The sequence below is a fragment of the Coturnix japonica genome, chromosome 12 (assembly GCF_054131305.1).
Source record: "Coturnix japonica strain WE chromosome 12, WE-NBRP24, whole genome shotgun sequence".
NCBI classification, from domain to species: Eukaryota; Metazoa; Chordata; class Aves; order Galliformes; family Phasianidae; genus Coturnix; species Coturnix japonica.
The window spans coordinates 8,317,170-8,337,155 of record NC_140674.1 but is presented as its reverse complement, the minus strand read 5'-3'; the positions used below and the strand labels follow the sequence as shown (position 1 = coordinate 8,337,155).

Sequence of the window (19,986 nt, the reverse complement as noted above, 5' to 3'; positions counted from 1 at the left end):
ATGAACGGACAACACCTATTCTACAGTCTCCTTCAGACAGCCCACATTCAAATTCAAGGTTGGAGGGATGGCTTATCAGATGGGCTGCACTGGACCTGAATGAGCCACAATACTAGGCCCATGGTGAACCAGTGAGGAATGGTTCACCATGAAGGAATCTGAAAACGTTTGACAAGCTCTTTCCACCTCTGAAAAGTAGTTGAACAGCTTATGCAGAATAATACTGTAATTTTCTTTTAAACAAGATGTCTTATTTTGGTCACCTTACTGCTTACCCTGTTCTCTAGCTGCAACAAAAACACCAGAAACAAGCAATCCGTTACTGATCTATAGTCAGGAAAGCTTGTTTGTAGATCTCTGTGGACCATTGCATAATAGGTTATGAATAATACATCTGAACTCTGGATTGGTCAAGTATAAAATATTTGAGAACTGCAAATGAGGTCTCTGTAGTGAAAATTACAAAATACATGTATTGGTTTTGTAAGTGAGAATGCGTGGCTAAATACTTTCCATAGTCTTTCTGTGATTTGCAACAATATAAGCTTTGGATATGCTGCGTGGCAAACCTAGCAATGATTTTTTGGTGTGGTGTTGACTTTACACAATGGGCAGATTGCATAATAAGCTGGGTTTGGGAAACACTGATTTTTTTTTTTCTTTTAACATCGACCAGTTTTACGTTTGTGTGCTAGAATGAAACCTCTATAAGGCTTTTTTGTTTGGATAGACTTAAGTCCCAAGTTCTGAATGGCTTGGCTAACAGTGAAATCCCACCGTCAGACTCGTATAAAAATGATGAACTTCTGCCAGCTCAGTTTATTTAGATACTATTATTGATCATCAACTATACTTCTTTTAGTGGGTTGATTCTTGCTTTTTGAGGCTTAACTTGCTCGTTGTACGATTGTAGCGATGTGTCACACAAATACTATGGGTTACCTTTTATCTACTCAAATAACTGACTTATTTAGTCCTGTTAATTTTGTTTAGAGAAGTCTTGGTATGCTAAGAATCATATTTTCTGTAAGACCTCCAGAGGCTTAGGATCTCTCAGCACTTACCCAGTCCAAAACCAGTTGAATTTATTTAGAAATACAGGTTAATTCTAGAATGCTTTGCCTGTGTTTTTAATGCTGCCTTTCCCTTCTTACTCTGAAATGCTTTATGGCAAACGTTATGGAGGTGTACTCTTTCCTTTTACCTGTTCACGAGGAAAGATAAAGAATAGGGTTAAAACTCCTCTTAACTTTGCTCTCATGGCTGCTTTTCAAGTTAAAATGGCTCCATGATCCTCACACATCTATACTGACCTTTCCTTTCTGAAGCCTGCTTTCCTTATGCTTTTGTCTAGTCTTAAGATCTATGTGTATCTATCTGTCAAAGGGCTTGAAAATATTCATGAACTGAAGTGCATCTTCTGATCAGGAGTGGGCACTGTTTGCCAAGGTTCCTTGACATAGTTGCTGCTACCCTATACCTATTTTTCTATTCTAGTCACTGTCTTTTGTCTTTTCTCTGTTCTCATTACGTTTCTCCTTCTTTCTCTCTTAGTTTGTGGCTCCTTCTCCAGGTTTCTTCTGCAGCAGCACGTCTCTGTTGGATTTTGGCTCCTTGAGATGAGTGACGTGAGCTCTTGAAGCATGACCAAGCTGCTTGCCTGAGCTTTCTGATGTATAAGAATGAGCTGGTCTTGCAGTGGTTGAATTAAGGCAGCAGATGTGGAAGGTGAGTATCTTTAGGAATTGACCTGTTACCTCATCCTCAGTTGTAAGGTTCCATCTTATTCAGCACTCACAGCAATGCAGCCATTCATCATTGCTCTTCTGTTTGCCACAGCCCTTGCAGGTTGGAAAAAGTATCATAAAAAACATTACCTCTCATACGTCTGACAGTGTGGTGTCTGTCCCAACTATCTGGTGGACACTGTGCTTTTCAGTGTTGGTGATCAGTAGGGAAGAACTGAGATCCATAGGATGACCCATAGAACTTAATGGGTTTGGAGAATGTCAGGATGTTTTCAGCAAGGGTAGAGAAATGAATGTCGGGGTGTTTTCTGTGAGGGTGGAAGAAATACTGCACATCTGATGGGTGTTTGTGGGATGCTCAGTTTAAAACTTGATCTCTCAGGCCTAATGTAAAATAAGGAAACGTGGCTGTTAAACTGTTTTCATTGTGGCCCTTTTGTGGAGAAGAAATGCTGGGGATATAACTATGCTTATAGGCAGTGAGTGATGTTTTAATCCCACTGCTGCTCCAGAACAGTGGTTCTCTTGTTTTGCTGTGTGAACATATCAGCTGAGCGCTGCTGATGCAGAGCATGGCATGGCTGTACCCACATTTTACAATTGGAGTGGAAAGAGGAAAAACATGAAAGAAACTGGAGGGAGTTGGAAAGGGCAAAAAATCAAATGGCAGCATGGTTAGAGCAAGCTAAGGCATTCTAGCCTTTCAGTTAAGGGAATGTAAGGAATCCAATAGCTGATAACTCAACTGAATGCAAGAGGGCTATAGTAACACTTTTTCTTTACAGCAGTAGAATTCTAGGTAGAGCTTTATTAATGCCTGTGTACGGCCTGTTCTCAGTTCTATACACCTGGGAAATAGACTAAAATACTACTTGGTGCTCTTTAAGTTCTTGTGTACCCCTGTCACTTCACTGCAGGCTGTAACAAGTTGAGACTGCTATTTTTAACGCTTTTCCAAGTACCTTAAACTACTTAAATGGTGGAACTACATACTGAACATGTTATTTCTACTAGGAAAGTGCCACAATTTATGGCACAGATAAACAACTGTATATGTTCTTAAGGATATTAATGCTTTTTCTGCCATCAAGTTGTGGGAAATGCAAGTGAGGAAAAGGGCACATATGAAAAGCAGGGGAGAATTTTCTGGAAAAGTACAAACTCCTACTTAGAAACACAAGGAAGTGTTAAATTGCTTCTTTATTGATCCAAAGTGCAATTAAAAGCTGCCTCCTGCCGCTGAATTTAGATTGGGCTTTTAAATTGTTTCTTTCCTCTATGGATCTAGTAGCAAGTGGAAAAAAACCTTCACAGCGGGACTCCTGGAAAGTCACCAAGGAGTGTTCGTCAGCCCCAACCTCTTGGTTCCCAAAGTGCTGCTTTACCTCAAATACTTTGTGGCTCTGTTTGCCTGCCAGGAGCTCAGTTTAGGTGCTGAAGAAATGGGGCAGTGGAGCGCGGTGCTAGAATCCATGTAAATGGGTTGTGTCGTTATTCACTGGTTGTAGCGCTCGATGTCAGCAAAGAGGCTTCTCCCTGCCATAAAAGAGTGTTTTGTTTCAGGACTTCTGCGGGATTTTAGAAGGAAAGTAGAATGCTGCATATCGTTCCCTAAGTAATACAAAGCGTGCAGCAGGTCTGGGAGTTCATCAGTTCAGAGCATCCGACTTATTTAGCAGTTACCTATTTTCAAACAAATAACATTGAAACTCACCAAAACTTACACCTAGGAGGTACAAAATGCTTCACCAGCAGTTCTCTGCGTGCACGGGACTCTCTGAAGCCACTGTAACCTGATCGGAAGAGTTTCTGTTTGTGAACGTGATGGGCTGCTGGAAGAGTGGAATGCGGGCTGGGAGAATGCAGCACCGGCAATCAAAAACCAGCACTGTTTGCCTTCCTTAAAAGCCTCGTCAAAGGGCCTTAAGAAAGGAATATGGGCATTCTTCTCCAGGCAGAGACGGGAGCTGAAAGAGAAAAGCCTCAGAGTCTTTTGCAGCCTATTTGAGTTAGTGGAATACATTTGCATTTCTTTGCACGCTTTTGTGTTCAAATGAATTAACCCAAAGCCCAAAGGAAGAACCCCGAGGAGTTTGCGGTGTGGCATTTTTCTGGCCTGTGGCCATTCCAGCCCTGTGCCTCGGCTGCTTCCCTTGCTCCCGCTGCTTTGCAGCGCTGATAAAGTCAGTAGTCGCTACTTTGGAAGTTTGAGGTATCTTTCTTAGCAAAACATTACACGAGCACGCTGGTGGGGAAGCAGGAGGGAGGGGAAGAATCCCGACTCTCTTCCAATTAGTCATTAAGTTGTCTTGAGTTCATAGGCCATTTTAGGATAGGTCTTTGCATAGGAAAGTGAGATTATTGGCAAAAGACTAAGCAAAAAAAGAATTACTGTCCGTCACTGGAGTAAACAACATAACTAGGTGAAAGATGGGCTGCTAAGAGAGTTAGTTGTTTAAACTTTTGGGGTTTGGGGGGATGGGAAATGAGCAGGGAAGAAATGTTCAGCCCTTGATTTCTAATTCATTTTGGAGATGAAAGTATTGATACTTGCGGCCCCGGTACAGCTGCACTGTGGTGTCTGCGTTCTTGCATGTTAGGTAAAGCCAGCTGCAAGCGAATGTACCTGCCATAGCAGCTGGTTTTTTGGAGATCTTGGAGTTCCACAGTGGTGCCTATAGACATTCTGGATCAGCAGCAGTGAAGAACATCTGGCTTCTGACTGCAGAGCTCTCTGTTGTTCTGCATAGGCCAAAAGCAGGGAGGGCTGGTGGCTCAATGGGACAGAAGCATGATTCTGTGGTTGTGGGGAAACTAAACACTGACCTCCTGGGGAAGGCTGTATGGCTGCCTGTCAGCATGGCAGTTTTTGTAGGGAGGAAACTAGGAATGTTTCTGACTCGTAGGACAGCCTCTGTTCTCCCACTGCTCTTGCAAACAAGTATTTCTAACCATGAATGATCTTCACCCCATTGCCGTTTCCACTGTGCAGACGCCATTGCTTTTGTCCAAGGGATGTTCCCCCTTTGCTGAAGCCAGAGGCTCTGAAAGGGATTCCCCAGTGTCAGCTGTAGGAATCCTTCAGATTTCCCTATTTTGCTGATGACTCGACAAGTCCAGCACTGTGTGCAGGAGAGAGCAGGGCTCTGCCTGTAGCACTGCGAACTGGATCCTGAATCCAGAGCTACGTGTGTGGCTCGATACACACTGTGCATGGGGAAACCTTCTCTCCTGACTACAACCGTGGGAGTTCCACACTCTTCCCATGTTACGTTTTTGTGGTATCTTGCCCATGGATCAGTCTGTGAGTAAGAGCTTCAGCAGCCTCAGGCCCGGATTTAGAGCTTCTGACTGAAACGCTGAGTTTGTGGAAGTTGCGTATCCTTTTGGCACCTGCTACTTATCAGCAAATTCCTGCCAGAGGTTACAGGGATTTGCTGCTCGGCTGGTAGAGCTGTTCGCGTCCTGCTCTCTCAGGAGAGAGAGCTCAAGTTCGCAAAGCCCAGCCGTGTAAGGTATTTAAACGGGAGCTGGGAACGCTGGAGCGCTGAAGGCTGGTCCCGACCCGGCCGGGCGGAACCGTCCCATCCCGGGGCTCCCCGCCGGGTTTAGCGCCCGGGGCGGCGGCAGGTGCGGGAGGAGGCGCCGGGGAGTTTCCTTTCGGGGCATTGTGGGAAGGCACGATGCGGCCGGGGCCTCACCTGGCTGCGGGGCGGGCAGGCAGGCAGGGCTGAAGGCAGCCGGCATTCAGCCGGGCCGGGCCGGCTCCAGCCCGCAGCCGCGGCACCATGGTAAGTGCACGGCGGCTGGGGACGCACGGGGAGGTCGGCTGTGTGTCCGGCTGTGCCGTGCAGGGCAGCGAGCAGGGAGCGGAGAGCCGCGTACGAGCCGGTACTGGAGCAAAGAAAGTTGGGGTTGCGAGTATCCGTGCAGGAATGAATGGCCCGAGGTGCTTTGAAGCGGAGGTAACGTGCGTTTGTGAACAGGTCGGTGGAGGGTTGTCCCAGCTCTTCTATGCAGCTTCCAGGAGAGCCTGAGCAAGGGCTGCACCTGTCCTGGGAGACAACGTTGTGTTTCTCCTTTTGTTTCCTCCCTTCAGCCTGGGTCACGCTGACGGGCCTTTCGTAGCCGAGCAGGAAAATAGGGCTGCTCCGCAGGGACTCGGTTCAGTCTTCCTGTAACCCGAGGAGCCGAGGATCAAGGCAGCTCGGTGCGTCGGGTTTGGTTTCACGTGGGTTCTGCTGGAGCCCGAGCAGCAGCTTCCCGGGGCGGCACGTGGGGACGGGCTTCTTCCCTGCAGCCCGGACTGTGCTGCGGGCCGCTCGGCTGCATCCACTATAGGAGCTCGCTGAGCCGTGGCGCTGCCGTGTGCCAGGCGGGGCTGGAGTTGTTTGGTCAGGCTCAGAAGTAATCACGGTGTGCAGTTCGATGACCCCTGGTTTGGTGGGCTCTGAGCTGAGCTACAGCCACTCAGGTAGGGGGTAATTCACAGCAAAACATGTCTGTTTAACAGGGAACATGTGGATCTGGCTGCTATGTATGTAGTACGGATGTGCAGCTGGGGGTGAGGTGTTGGTCTCTGCTCGGGGTGGGCAGCCTTTGGGTTATGGGCATCCTGATAGTGCAGCCTGTTGGGTGGTTCATGCTGTTGGCAGAGGGTCTGGTGGTTGTTTGTTGGGGTCAGGAGAGGTTGTGTGGTTATTCTCTTTTGTTAAACACGATGGCCAGTGTCCCTGGAATAATGGCTGGACTTAACCCAAGGAAGACTGTGGGCTTTGGAGCTAGTCAGCGATGCCCCGTAATTGAGAAACCATCTCGCAGTGATGATCAGGCCTGAGGCAGGTTCTGTGAGATGCCCGGAGCTCCTGCAGTGCACAGTTTGCCTGCTGTGCACATCTGTGCTCTCAATGACGGCAGTGCACCTGCACCGAGTCACAGCGCTTTCATCGCAGGCTGAATTTTGACGTGTGTCTCTATCCTCACAAACGCAGCTGTGTTGTTTTCTTTGCAGTGGTTTAGTCAGAATACACCTCCTCGTGTGTTAGTCTAATTTTGTGTGTTGGGAAGGATGTGCCTGCCGTTCAAATTTGCATGTAAAATCAGTGCAGTAATGAGTTTACAGATGGCAGTGCAGTCTCCATACCGCACATCCCAATATATACACACACATATATGCTACCTTTCTGGTTACCTCTTGACACAGCTCTCTGTATCCATTTCCCTGGTGTAACGCTTATGTAAATAACCGGAGTTCATACTGTGCCCTTTAAGGTCAGTAAATATGGGAGGTGATTTCGGGGAAGCTGATCTCAGGCCTCTTCTCCCTGGTGCATGCACTAAACAAACGCCAGTTCTCAAAGCACTCACCATAGTCCCGAGGGAGTGGTGCTCACAATGGTGCTACTTATTAGCAGGTCTGTCTGCTGTTTGATGACTGTAATTTCGTAAAGTGAGTGTGTATTCTTATTCCTTTGCTGAGCTCACAGCCGTAACGCTTGCTGGCATGGTTACAGCAGGCAGTGCTGTCAGCTTTACCCTGCCCTCCTGTTGTAGACCCGGTGCCGATGAAAGGGCGCTTTTGTCAGGGTACTCGTGCTTAAAATTCCTCTGCCTGTCCTCCAGGAAGGGTTGTTGAGTTGCTCATCAGGAATTAAGGATTATTGAGTTACAGACTAAGAATAAACTTTATTCAGGCTCACAGCTGAAGAACTTCTATCTAAAAGCTCTCCTTAGCTCAGTTTTTCCTGTTTAGCGTGAGGGGGTTGTGCTTGCCGCCAGCGTTAAATGCTTGGAGACTGGAATGGAAGGTACTCCTGCAAATGGTACTGTGTCTCAGCAGGGGGGGTTGTTGCCGTTGTTTGCTGTGCTGCAGATTTCCAGGCTGGTTTCAGGGGAGCTCTTCAGACAAGCGTTGTGTCCTGCTGAGAATGGCTGCATTACTGCCCAGCTGCTGCCTTGTGACGTGCAGAACAAAGGATTTTTAGAATACAGACTGCTTTCTGCTCTCTGACATATGGGTGCAGCAGTGAAACTTGGCTGGAAGGGTTGCTGTCTCAACAGATCAGAAAGTGAAAGCCGGGATTGGACAGAGAAAATGATTTCTTTCCCCAGGGACACGTGTTGCTGCAATCTTTCATGCCCGTAAATGTTGCAATACCACCATCCCACAGCCACCTCACCATTATCAGTATTATCAGGTTCTCTGTTTGCACAGCTCTGAGTGCAGAACTGGTGCCTGCAGAGTAAAAGGTTCTGCTTCCCTCCTGCCTCTGCTGCTCATCAGTACAGTGCAAAGCATCAGTACCTGTTGGCATGACCTGAAGCCCTGGAGAAAGATCAATAGAAGCTCCTGGCAAACAGGAGGCCCTAAAGACATACTTGGCGTGCTTGGGAAGGAGTTGGCAGGTGGTGTTTCCATGTAGCAAGGCATATGATACTCGTCACAGATCTAGAAACCTGGCTGGAAGTGTTGGTTGAGGTGAGTGCAGGTGCTGACACCTGCCTGGTGTTTGTCAATGAACTCTCGTCTTTTCCGAATATTGACTTTCCCAATAGTCTCAGTGCCCTTGACTGCTAAAATAAACACAGGTCTGTAAAAGATATTTTTAGTGTTGTGCAGAACTTACTGTCAGTGATTTGAAGAAGAACGTGCTCTAAACCTTGCCTGTTCCACCCCCCCTCAGTGACACAACTGTGTATCACCTAGCAGAGGCAATGAACCTCACCTCTAGGAGTTTAACTTGGAAGGATGTGAAGGGCAGCAGATAAAAATAGATGGGAGAAGAAGAGAAAACCACAAATAAACAAATCTGGTTGTTGGAGGCAGTGTTACACATAGTGTGTGTGTGGGGTAAAGTGTGATGTTTGTTTGTCATGTAGTGAACAATACGTATGGGAATGGGCAATGGTAATGGAGTAGTTTTCACTGGAGAAGATCCTAATGGATGGAGACTTGGAAGTTGATACTGTAGGAGAAAGGACAGAAATGTATGAAATAATGAATGCTGTAAAGAATGCCTCCTAACAGACAAGTAAGGATACAATTTGTGAGGTTTCTAGATATTAAATGTAAAGAAAAGGGAGTATTTGTTTCATGCTGGTTGTCTCTGGCTGTTGCTGTGATCCTCTTTAGTTTTGGATCTTCTCTCTCATATACTCACTCATTACAGAGTATCACTTTTCTGGACTCACTGTCTTTGCAGTAATCGTGATTCACTCTCTAGAGTCTCTGGGTAGTATGCTTAGCAAATGGACCATGTGAAAATGTTTGAGCCTTTGCAGCTTTTCTGTATCTTTCCTCTAATCACTCAAGAATGTTGTGCTTTACAAACCATGCTGTGGATGTGCTGAAGGCGTCAGATTTATGCAAAAGTGCAGAATGATGGAGGTACAGAGGAAACCAATGGGCTGAGGAGGGCAGATAGAGCAGCTCTTGTTGCAGTGCTTAGAGGATTTATGCTTCAGCATTTGGCACGTACATCAGGCATTTATGCAAGCCAGTTGTATTCTTTGCAGCGATGCCTAAATTGAAATGATACTGCTGCTGTAAAAATAATTCTTTCTATATCACCCATGCACATCTACTAATTAAGCTTTCTTCCCATTTGTTTCCCTGCTGTCCTATTCCAGCAGGCTGTCATCTGCCTTTGCTTTGTGTGGAGCTCTCTTGAGCAGCCAGCCTTGGGCCTTTTTATATTTGCAGACATTGCAGTTTAAAGCAGCGTATGATCCAGTCGTGCACAAATGGTGTTTCATTTGCAAGTAGGAATATAGTATGTGGAGTCAGTGGGCTACAACTGGGAACTAAAATTTACATCGGTGTGTTTGAAGGCAAGAATGATGAGTCTTTCTGGCCGGACATGTATTTCTGGTCTAATGTGTCCTGGATTTATGCTTCTCAATGTGACAGATGTAACAGAGGGTGCTCTGTGCAGCAGTCTTTTTTCTTCCCTGGCTTACTGGGTTTGTGAAAGGTGTCTGTGCTATTTTCTGTCCAGGCCTGAGAAGAAGAGAGAGGTCATTAAAAGCCTTCTGCAGCATCCAGTAAATGTGGTTGCCTTGATGCTTGCAGATAGATTTGCTCAGAGGCCTGTGGTTTCTGTCCGCCAGTGCAGGGATTCCTGCATGGTCATCACCTTCTGCTTGGTCCCCTGAGGCACGCAATAGGCATGAGGCACAAGGAAATAGGTAATGGGAAAGAGAGTGTCTGGGTTGTCTGCTCGGAGCTTTAGAAGTGCCATGGGAGTGGCTGCACGACCTACAATGAAATGCTCAGACCTGAGGGCTCCCAGGCTGAGAAGCTGGAAGGTCTCTGTGGAAGACTAAAGTAGAAGATGGAGCATGTCTCTACTGAAAATGCCTCTACCTGCTGTGTGCCCTGCTCCAGGGCACAGCCTTCCTCCTTTGCTCCTGAGAGGTCAGAGGTAAGGGAAGAGCACTATGGTGTGCACAGCAGGGCTCTGCAAATAACTGATAAGACAGAGTGGAAATGGGAGTAACAGAGGCCGCACCTTTTGCCAGAGTCCAGTGGGTTAGATTTTAGCTGTGTTTCTTTACCAGGTGTTTGAGAACCAGACTGGGATTATTTATTTATTTATTTTCTGTGCCTGTAAAACACATAGGGGCTGAGATGAATCATCTTGCAATGAAAGGAATTTGATCACCCCCGCAAACCACAGCCTTGGCACTGCCCTGCTTTCTGCTGAGTCGGGTCACTGGGGCAGTGCTCCCAGCAGCAGGTGAGGCCTCCTGCCCCATCTGCTCAGAGCATCTCACCCTCACCCAGGCTTTCTTGACCAGCAATGTGACTGCAGTTTATAATTGCTCTAATCACCATCACCCCTGCAGGGTTAGCAGGTTCTGTTGCTTTCGGGGCAAGCGCAAGCACTCCAATGCTTTGGGGTGAGATACTGCTTTGAACACTGTTTTCCCATCCTTGGTTTGGGTCAGGAGTGGTTTTGGCTCAGAGCTTGAGTTCAGCTACGCTGTTTCAGTTCTAGGTTTATTTAACTGGGATGAGGGCTCAGTTGGCTGGATCAGTACTACATGGAGTGCCTATCCTCTTGGTGCTGGCATGCTGGTCGGTTGAAACTCTTCAGTAATAAAATAGTGTTGACTTCATCTTGAGAAGAATAAAATCAGTGTGTAAATATGGTCACGTGTGCCTGTAATGATCCGGCACAGGTTTTATTGCATGGACTTTGGATGTATTGTTTAGAGGAAATTGTGCAGAAATACTCCTAATGAAGATTAAGCTGGAAGGAGTTCTGTTCCTGCTGGGCAACAATGCACTGCTTGGGTATTCTTACATCGCTGCTTTCTCACTTATATTCCTTTTCCTACTTGCTTACATCAGAGAGACTCTGTGTTTTAAGTGTTAAAGCTAAGAATGTGCAGTATTTAATGTGCAAGGGTTGGCTTCTGTAATACTGTGACTATAAGCTGTAGTAACAGTAACAAGGATTCCATCCTTTCCTTGCATTTCCTTTCCTTGCGTTCCACTACATGGCTTTGGCCTTAGGGTTAGGGTTGTGTTGCATTGTTGTGTGCTCACAGTAGCTATACATTTCCTTTATTAAATAGACATTGTAATGATAGCAGTTTGCTTTGTTTTTGAATTTCAAGGTGCTTTGTAAAAAACCTGCACTAATAAGTAAAAGTTCTGGACGCCTATCTGTGTTGAGAAGGAAATTTTCATATCAGAGGTAGGAATGAAAGATCATAAAAGATGTGCAGAGTATGAACCCATCTAGACAAAAGCAATAAAGAGGAACAAAGAAGATAAAGCAGACTTCAAGGGAAGAAGTTAAAAGGGAGCTTTATGACAGAAAGTTGCTTTCTTTCAACCAGGTACAGCCGGTCAGTCTGGCTTTCCCCAGGCTGCCGTTAGTGGTGGTTGTCATATCAGCAGCCAAAGGTGTGGCTTTTTTTCATTCCATTACCCTTTCTTTTTGTGTGGTCTGTGAGCTTCTCTTCATTAGTGTCATATATCGCCTCCCCTGGCAACAGCAGCCTTAAATGTACAGGTTTTAAATGGAACTGAAGAGTTTGAGTTCTGCCAAGCCATCTGTTTTAGGATGGTAATTCCTAATTCACCATTACTAGTTGCTTGTTCAGGAGCTTTTCTGTTTGATAAAGGTGACTTTGATTAGGGAGAGCTCTTAGCTGAATGTGGAAAGGTGACAGCTGAAGCAGAATCTAAATGCTGTGCTGTTTGAGTAGTGGAGCTGCCTCACGGAGCAACTCCTTGCCAAAGCCAAACACCCAGCAGAGAGCAGCCTGCCTTGCTTTGCAGCCTTTCAGCTCCTGCCTTCCCTCCTTGGCTACTTGTGGTCCTCCCACCATGGGACCTGGAGCAGTCAGGTGCAACAGGACAGGTTTTGAACCAGCTGGCAAATGCTGTCTGTAAGCTGCCTCAATGGAGGAAGAGAGCACTGTTAGCATGGGTTCTTCTTGCAGCTGGTTGAGTGAGATCCCTGCAGCACAGACCCCTTGAGCTCACTTTGCTGATTTTTTTCAGTAGCCTCGGAACTAAGTGTTGTGTGTTATCCTGACTAGTCTTGTAGATGAAAATAAAACAGAAGGCCTGTAACTTTTTGACCTGTTGTATAACATGACTACAGCTGGCTCAGGGAAGGGAACAGTTCAGGTTTAGAAATCTGGTTCGAATCCTCAGTTATAAAAAAGAAGTGTCTGTTTTCTCCGGTCAGAAAACAATGGTCTGCAAATACAGCTTGCATCCTTTCGGCTACTTACAGACATTTAGGGAGCTCATTTGGCACCATGCAGTAAGTGGTTGGGTCTGATTTGGTAAAACAAGCTAATGAAATTACATTCAACTCCCAGACTGACATCTGTCTCATCTGGACTCTGCATCTGAAGACAGCTGTTGCTCTGGGAGGAACTGCACACGTCATCCTGACCCACTCCAGAATGGACCTCAAAATGCTCTCTGGCACTGCCTGTGGGTCTGGTGGTTGTTGGTCATAGCCAGTATGGTATTGTCCAAAAGGAAACTAAGCACTCTCTGCTTTGGGGGTACTTGGTTTGAAACAGGTCTTTTGTCTTTGCTATCCTCCAGATCTAGAACTAAAACGTTGCAGGATAATCCACCTCTGTTACTAACTTGGCTGCTGAAAAGCAACCCAAAGCTCCTTAATCAACATCCATCTTGTTAGTGGCACTGTGGAAAAGGAGGCATGTTTTCACAGTCAAAGAGCAAGAAACAGATGAGCTGTTAGATTTGTGTTTACACAGTACTTTACCATTTCCAGGTGTACTGATGCATCAGAATCTTTCCAGTGAGCTGTAATCAGCAGGGCTGTGAGATTGAAAAATGTGTTGTATCATGTCAGTGTGGCTGGGCAATTCGATGTTTACACTTACAGGAATTAAGCCATTCAACCTCTTGAGAATGTAAGATTGCTTACCTTGAGAACTCTCCAGGTTGAATGGAGTTTAGAAGTTAGGTAAAGGCAGAGGAGTGAAAAGAGGCGGGGGGGGAGGATGAGAAGACTATTTTTCCTTCTAAGTATCTGCAGTTTGGGTGTACTATCTTTCTGCAGGCTGTGAAACTATAGATAGAGTACAACAGAGGCTATTAGCTGTTTTCCAGCTGTAAATACTTCCATAAGAGTAAAATTTGTAATTTGAAATGTAGAGCAGCTAACTTTTCTGTGGGTAAAGCACAACATACTGAAGTATGTTAGTCAGGAGAAAATACCGAATTCCATGGCCTTTTGATAGTTACCCTTTTAAAGGCATAGGGCTGCTCTCTGGAAAGACATGTTCATTAATTACAGAATCTCAGATGTAAGGCCCATTAAGTCCGGCAGTTGAAACTAAACCTGAATACCCTTTAATTATCTTCCCCTTTTAAAGCTCTCTAAGTAGGTATTTCTTCCTGAGGGTGTTCAAAACTTGTCTGAAACAGCATGACCTTGTTATGCTGAACACGCCGTCAGCTTTTTCTAGAAGTTCATTGTCTGAAGCCTTGCCTTTTCAGTCAAATATGATCACCCTCCCCCATCTGTTTCAACATATTTTGAGATTTGTTTACCAAATAGCTGCTACCTGTGCCTGATTGCTTTTAAATGGACACCTGCGGATTTGCTGCTCTTATCTTCAAAACCTATATTTTGCTTTTCAAAATGCACTCCCCTTTACAAAGGCTCTGGAGTGAATGTGCTGTGCAGCAAGCAAAAGAGTCTTTCATTCATTCATTCAGCTTGTCTCTAGGCAAAGCGTATAGACAATAAGTACTGTCCCTTCATCTGCTGCAAAAGGGGTAACCCTGACAGCTGGAATATTACCATGTCAAAAAGCAGCTGGCAATACGATTGGAGAAAAGGAAGAGCATGGTGCTTTGATCTTCACTGTCATCAAGCCATGTGTATTGCCAGTAGCCTAATTGTTTTATGTAGCAAACACATCTGGAAATTATCGCAGTGTTCAACACGAGGCAGCTAGAAAATCCGTGTAATTCTATCAAGCACATTAGTCTAATGATAGTAAGAGCCGTATTTCCAATAGGAGATCCTGCCATGGGCAGAATCCATGCCAGCCCCAGGCTCCCTGCTGCTGGGAGCTTAGAAGCATTTTGGGTAAGGAAGAGGATGCTCCTGTGCTTCTTCCTCCTCCCAGTGCCAGCCATGCAGGTCTGGCTGCAGCTGGGCAAGCTTTCCAACTGGCCTGGCTGCAGTGCAATGGAGAGGAGCTGTGCCTATGGCTGGCGCAGGCAGAGCAGTTCATGTTCTTCTTTCTACCATCTCGTGCCCCGCTGGGTTCTGTTGTTTATCAGGGGACATCCTGTTGAGAGGAATGTCATCCTAAGATGGATTTCCTGTGCTCTTCAAGCCATTTCTGTGATGTGGGTAAATGACTTGCTGTGCTGCTTAAAAGGCCTATCATGGTCAGTTCTCTAATCAGCTTATAGAAGTATTTGGATTTATATGGATTGATATGTTTCTCCCAGAAGGCTCTCCAGCATTTAAAATCTAGCACTTGTGTATCTCAGTAACGCTGCTGATGCAGAGTATGCCAAAATCATGGATCAAGTCGTGTAAAATACTGACTGGCTTTGAAATCTGAAATTTCAGAACTATGCATGCAGTGCTTTTTGTAGTGTAATGCTGTAGGTTGCTGAGGTCTGTCTTGTGTCATCAGGCTCAGCTGTGCTTCAGAATCCAGGGATTTCTTTGGTAAAACATAGTTGAACTCTATTCCCAAAGTAGCTGAATACCTTCTTCTGCTCCTAGTAGCCCCTTGTAGGATCACGGTGATCAGTAAGTGCACTTAGCGCACTACCAGAACCTGTTGTTGGCTATCACTGCCAGGCATTATGTTCCCCTCTCATGCCACACTCTGTATCAGTGGTCTCCCTAGTCCTGCTGTATTGTTCATCTTCATTCCCTTTGCTAATGTGTAATCTTGCTGGAGGAAGAGCTGGGACCTTCTCACTATCACAAAGTGGTGATGTAGCAAAATATAAAGCAAAGTGACCAGTCATACATGGTAAAGAAGCGCGGTGGGAGAGGTTGTGCATGGAGGGGAGATTTGCCAGGGATGGCACAGGAGACAGAGGGGCAGGGGCCCAGCTTCCATGCTCAGCTTCCCTCAGTCCTCCCCATCAGAGGACAGTCGGAGACCTGTGCTGAGCCTGCGGGGTCCTGGCAGGCACAGAGATGCCTCCTGCACTGCCTGGGGCTGAGGCCATGCCCCAGTGTTAACCATGTCGCTTTGTTTGCTCTAGATACACTTTATACTGCTGTTCAGTCGACAGGGGAAATTAAGGCTTCAGAAATGGTATACGACACTACCTGAGAAAGAGAAGAAAAAGATCGTTCGAGAAATTGTTCAGATTGTTTTGTCTCGCAATCAAAAAACCAGTAGTTTTGTTGACTGGAAAGACCTCAAGCTTGTTTACAAAAGGTGTGAGTAATTTTACGGGAACATGTAATTACTATTCGTATAAATAATGTGCTACAAGTGGGAAAACAAAGGCTCGTTTTAGCACCTGGGGCTTGTTGGTTTTTGTTTTAAAGAGTAAGATGTTGGGAACCTGCCATTGTGAGTCTAACGGCACAGTGGCCTTGGTTAAATAAGTAGGGTAAATTGTGGGGGGAAAAAAAATATTTGCACTATTTGTCAAATAAGACAAATGGACTAATGTAATGATTATTAGTGGTTGCAGTTCTATGAGGAGGCTTTTGACTTTGCTCCCCCTTGGCATTTTTTGGGGTGGTCTGCTGACTTGTGTTTGTTAGGCTTCATCAGACTCTGAGGAGGGGTACAAGGGGTGCAAGCAGAGTTCTGAGGCACTTTCAGCGCTTTGTCTAATGTTATCTTTGAAATATTTATGGGAAGTGTTAGTTGTCATTTCCTTTTCCAAACAAATCATTGGCTCCCACTTACACAGAGCTAAGCAATAATGACTTTTAGTTGTTGCAAAGAGGTAAGTAGTAAACAGAAGTAGTTTTAAGATGCAGCACACTGTACTAAGTGACGTCTCCCATTAAGCAAAGATGGCTTTTCTTGCACTGAAGAGTTGAATGCAGACGTCTGATCAGAGTTGCTCCAGCCACAGCACCGGAGAGTTGAAGTAGATTGTTAATCTCTCATCTCAGGTTGATTTAAATAGAAAGTTTTGGTGCAACTAACAAGATCGATTGTGCTAACTTGTTTCTTGTTTTCTGGCTCCAAATGAAACACAGTCTGTCCTTTGATATCCAGCAGGCTTAGGGAGATGTAATACCTTCCATCTTCATTTTTTCACGCATTTTTATGTTGTTAATAAACAGCAGCAACTCATTCTATAGCTTAATGAACCCCTCTTACTGTAGTGCTATTGCAGCAGGTGAGGGAGACCTCTAAAGTACTAGTGACTTGCTGTTCATTTTCAGACCAGTGTTGTAGGTATTCTGCTTTGACAAGAGTTGGAATTTGCTTTTCTAACTAAATTAATGATTTGTTTAAATTGTCAAATCTTCTTCAAGGCTCTCCAGGACACTGTGAGAATGAAAGAGAATGATTATTTTAGCAGCAAGGCAGTCATTAACTATCACTTGTGTAACTTCTAAGAGCAGAGCACTGAGCGTGTAGCTGCTCACTCTCATGTTTTTGCCTTTGCTTTCCCAGATATGCTAGTTTGTATTTCTGTTGTGCAATAGAAGACCAGGATAACGAGCTCCTGACACTAGAGGTCGTTCATCGATATGTCGAACTTCTGGACAGATACTTTGGAAATGTAAGTTTCACTCTGCAGCGTGAATTGCATTTCTGTCTGACATGTAAACAGACATCAATAACTGCGTTGTTTTGTGTCTCAGCCTACACTGATTACTCCATACTCTCTATCAGTCCAGGGGGAAATTAATAATTCAAGTATTTCATAAAATAGTGCTGCAAATAACACAGAATCAATTTGACATCCTTTCTCCCAAAACAAAGCTAATATTGATACCTTATATTCTTTTCTGGGAATAGAATTTAATGGGAAAGCTTGAGGAATAGCGTCTTTAAGAAATAACAAAACTGGTGATGGTATTTTAATTCTCCTTCCTCATGTCTTCAGTTATAAAAGCAGTGAATGTTTTTGAAATTGTCCCTACTACCTTAATTTGTCTCTTATCTAAATCACTGTGCCGTGACTCACATTCAAACTGTGTCAAAACAACGAAAAACACCAGTTGGTGACTGTAAGGTCACTGGGGCAGGGGGATTGTCTTCCTCTGAATGTGTGTGAGCGTATGTAACCCATATTACATGTTCTGTAAAAGGCCTTTTGTAAGGCTCATGGGCTGGGACATCAGCTTTGTTCTCTGAAACACAGCATGCAGGTGGTGCATTATATAAAACACAGTAAGTAGAATATTCTTGCTATATGCAGAAGCTGCAATGAAATGCAGTACCCTTCACCTCGCTGCCTGCTACAAGAGTTCATATGCTGAATACTTTTGGCCATTTCAAAAATGTTTGGTCCAATGATGCTTAGGATGCTGTTAAACTAATTCAGATGTGGAATATTTTCTTCTTCTGCCAGGTGTGCGAGCTGGATATTATCTTTAATTTTGAAAAAGCTTATTTTATTCTTGATGAGTTTATAATTGGTGGAGAAGTACAAGACACTTCAAAGAGGTCTGCGGTGAAAGCCATAGAAGACTCTGACATGTTGCAGGAGGTAAGGCTGAAGGAGATTAAAGGCAAGCTCTTCGTCTTCCTGCACCATCTTTGTTGGACAGGAGTTTAAAATACAGCTAAGTACTACTGGTGCGTAACTGGCCCAATAGGTCTGAAGTTCAATTTTAATAGTGTAACAATGCAAGTAATGCAGCAGTTCAGTAAGCTTTAAGCTTTTCAGGATTCTTGCAATTTAAATGCTGTCATTTTGTGGAAATATATGATTAAATAACTTAGGCACACCATCATCTATGTAAGTCACCTAAGATTATATATCGTGTCTGGGTATGTATACATAAGTACAGAAAAAATCTGTTCTGTTTCACTAATACATTGGAAACAAATAGCCTACAATCAGTGTTTAAAATTGGAAAGAGTATATGCTGGAAAACTCCATTTTTATTCTTAAACACCTGCATGGCTTTTTTACGAGGCATAGAAAAGTAACATTCATTCAAAACCCTGCTGCAATTTTCTTCTGTAACATGTACTGTTGAGTTAGCAATTGCAGGAGCAATTGGATATGATGTGTTGGCTTCATTTTTCTGGGTACTGAAGGGAACAGCACACTGGTAGATCTAGCTAGGGAGTTTCCCAGCTTTTTTAAATTGGGCTGGCATTAGCTAGACAAGCTAGGCACAGCGACCAGCTAGACATGATAAGTTTAGCCACAGCTGTGGTATGTCATTGTTTGGACATCAGATTCTAAAAGGCTGTTAATGTTTTAAAAGTAGTGTGATATCTACATTAATCTGGTCTAATTACAACTGTCCTCAAGTAAGAAGAGGGTTTCGTTTAATGATTTTATATTACTCTGCTGCTCTATAATGTGTTGATTGTTTCTTCCTTTTTTCTCCAGACAGTGGAAGAGTACATGAACAAACCTGCTTTTTAATGTGAAAACTACCTGGAAAAAGAACTGCTGTACACACCTGCAAAATGCATTTGCTGAAATTGCTTCCCAATGTGCCAGAGAAAAGCCCAAACCAATAACTAAAAGGGTTTGTTTGTATAATTGTCAAGATGAAGGTCAGCTAATGTAGCACAGGGTTTAACAATTCTGTATTTGCATTATTCTGTGTGCAAGTTTCTCAGAACTGTTTTTACCCTTGCTCTAGTTTCTCTTTTCCTTGCTGGACTGAACACTTGTTTTGTATCACATCTTTTAGCTACGGGTTTTGTCATCATGAAATGTTAATCTACCAGTACATGGAAGAGGTATTTCAACTAGTTTTGGTCCACTGCTGACCGTATGACTCTACTTTTGTACAAATGTCAATTATTTTGAATATAATGATTATTCTGCTGTAATAATAAGGTTTTTTTTTCTAAAAGACATATTGTTGTGGGCTCTGATTTAATAAGTTTGTTTTGGAAAGATTATTTCTCTTTGGTCCACCCACCTTCTTCTAGTTGTGCTATCTTCCTTCTGTCTTCTGCTCCACTCTGCCAGTGGCAGTTCTCCAGCTGCTGTTAGAGCACAGTCTGCACTGCTGTTTGGTCCAGAAGACTGTTACAACTGGAGACAGACTATTTCCAGGTTTCTCAAATCCCTTTTACCACTGCAGGTAGGTGGCCTGTTTCTGTTTTCCTGGATCCCTTGGACTTGGAGAAAGGCTACAGCCATTGGAAACATACAGCTTTGACAGCAGGAGATTTCCTGGAGAGGAGAAAAGTAGTTTTGGGGATCTGGGGGTCAAGGATCTCATGTATCTTTTGATTAGGTTTCCACCAGCGACCATCTTTGTCCAGAGAGTTTTCCATTCCCCAACTCCTACACCTCACCTGAGAGGATGAACTGGCTTTCTAGTAGTTGAATGTGAGCTTTTCTTCTGAAGGCTGAACAATTTAATTTACCTCTTATAACTTCACAAGCTCCACAAATGGAAAATGAGTAAAATAGAGAAGAATTGGTTGGACTGTATGCTCTATTATGTGTTACAACACATTGGAGTTATAAAATGTTGTAAATGTGTATGTGGGGAACCAGGTGGGTAAACTTTCCTGTCTTGCTGTCAGTGCAGTTTGAACTCTATAAGCCGTTTGTCCTGGCATGCTTGTA

At 44.4% G+C, this 19,986-nt stretch overlaps 1 protein-coding gene across 9 annotated transcripts; it reads left to right on the top strand.

The window, feature by feature from the left end:
• Nucleotides 1-1,554: 1,554 nt before the first annotated feature.
• On the top strand, nt 1,555-19,260 carry AP1S3 (adaptor related protein complex 1 subunit sigma 3). 9 transcript variants are annotated; one of them, XM_015871326.2, is made up of 5 exons: nt 1,555-1,728; nt 15,499-15,677; nt 16,884-16,992; nt 17,788-17,925; nt 18,784-19,260. In XM_015871326.2, exons 1-5 carry the CDS (start codon nt 1,720-1,722, stop codon nt 18,817-18,819), a joined length of 471 nt encoding a protein of 156 aa, XP_015726812.1. In that variant the 5' UTR covers nt 1,555-1,719; the 3' UTR covers nt 18,820-19,260. The 9 variants fall into 9 exon arrangements, with proteins under 9 accessions (XP_015726812.1, XP_015726814.1, XP_015726810.2 ...); XM_015871328.3 differs by lacking the exon at nt 1,555-1,728 and adding an exon at nt 5,434-5,539; XM_015871324.2 differs by lacking the exon at nt 1,555-1,728 and adding an exon at nt 5,434-5,713.
• Nucleotides 19,261-19,986: the final 726 nt, after the last annotated feature.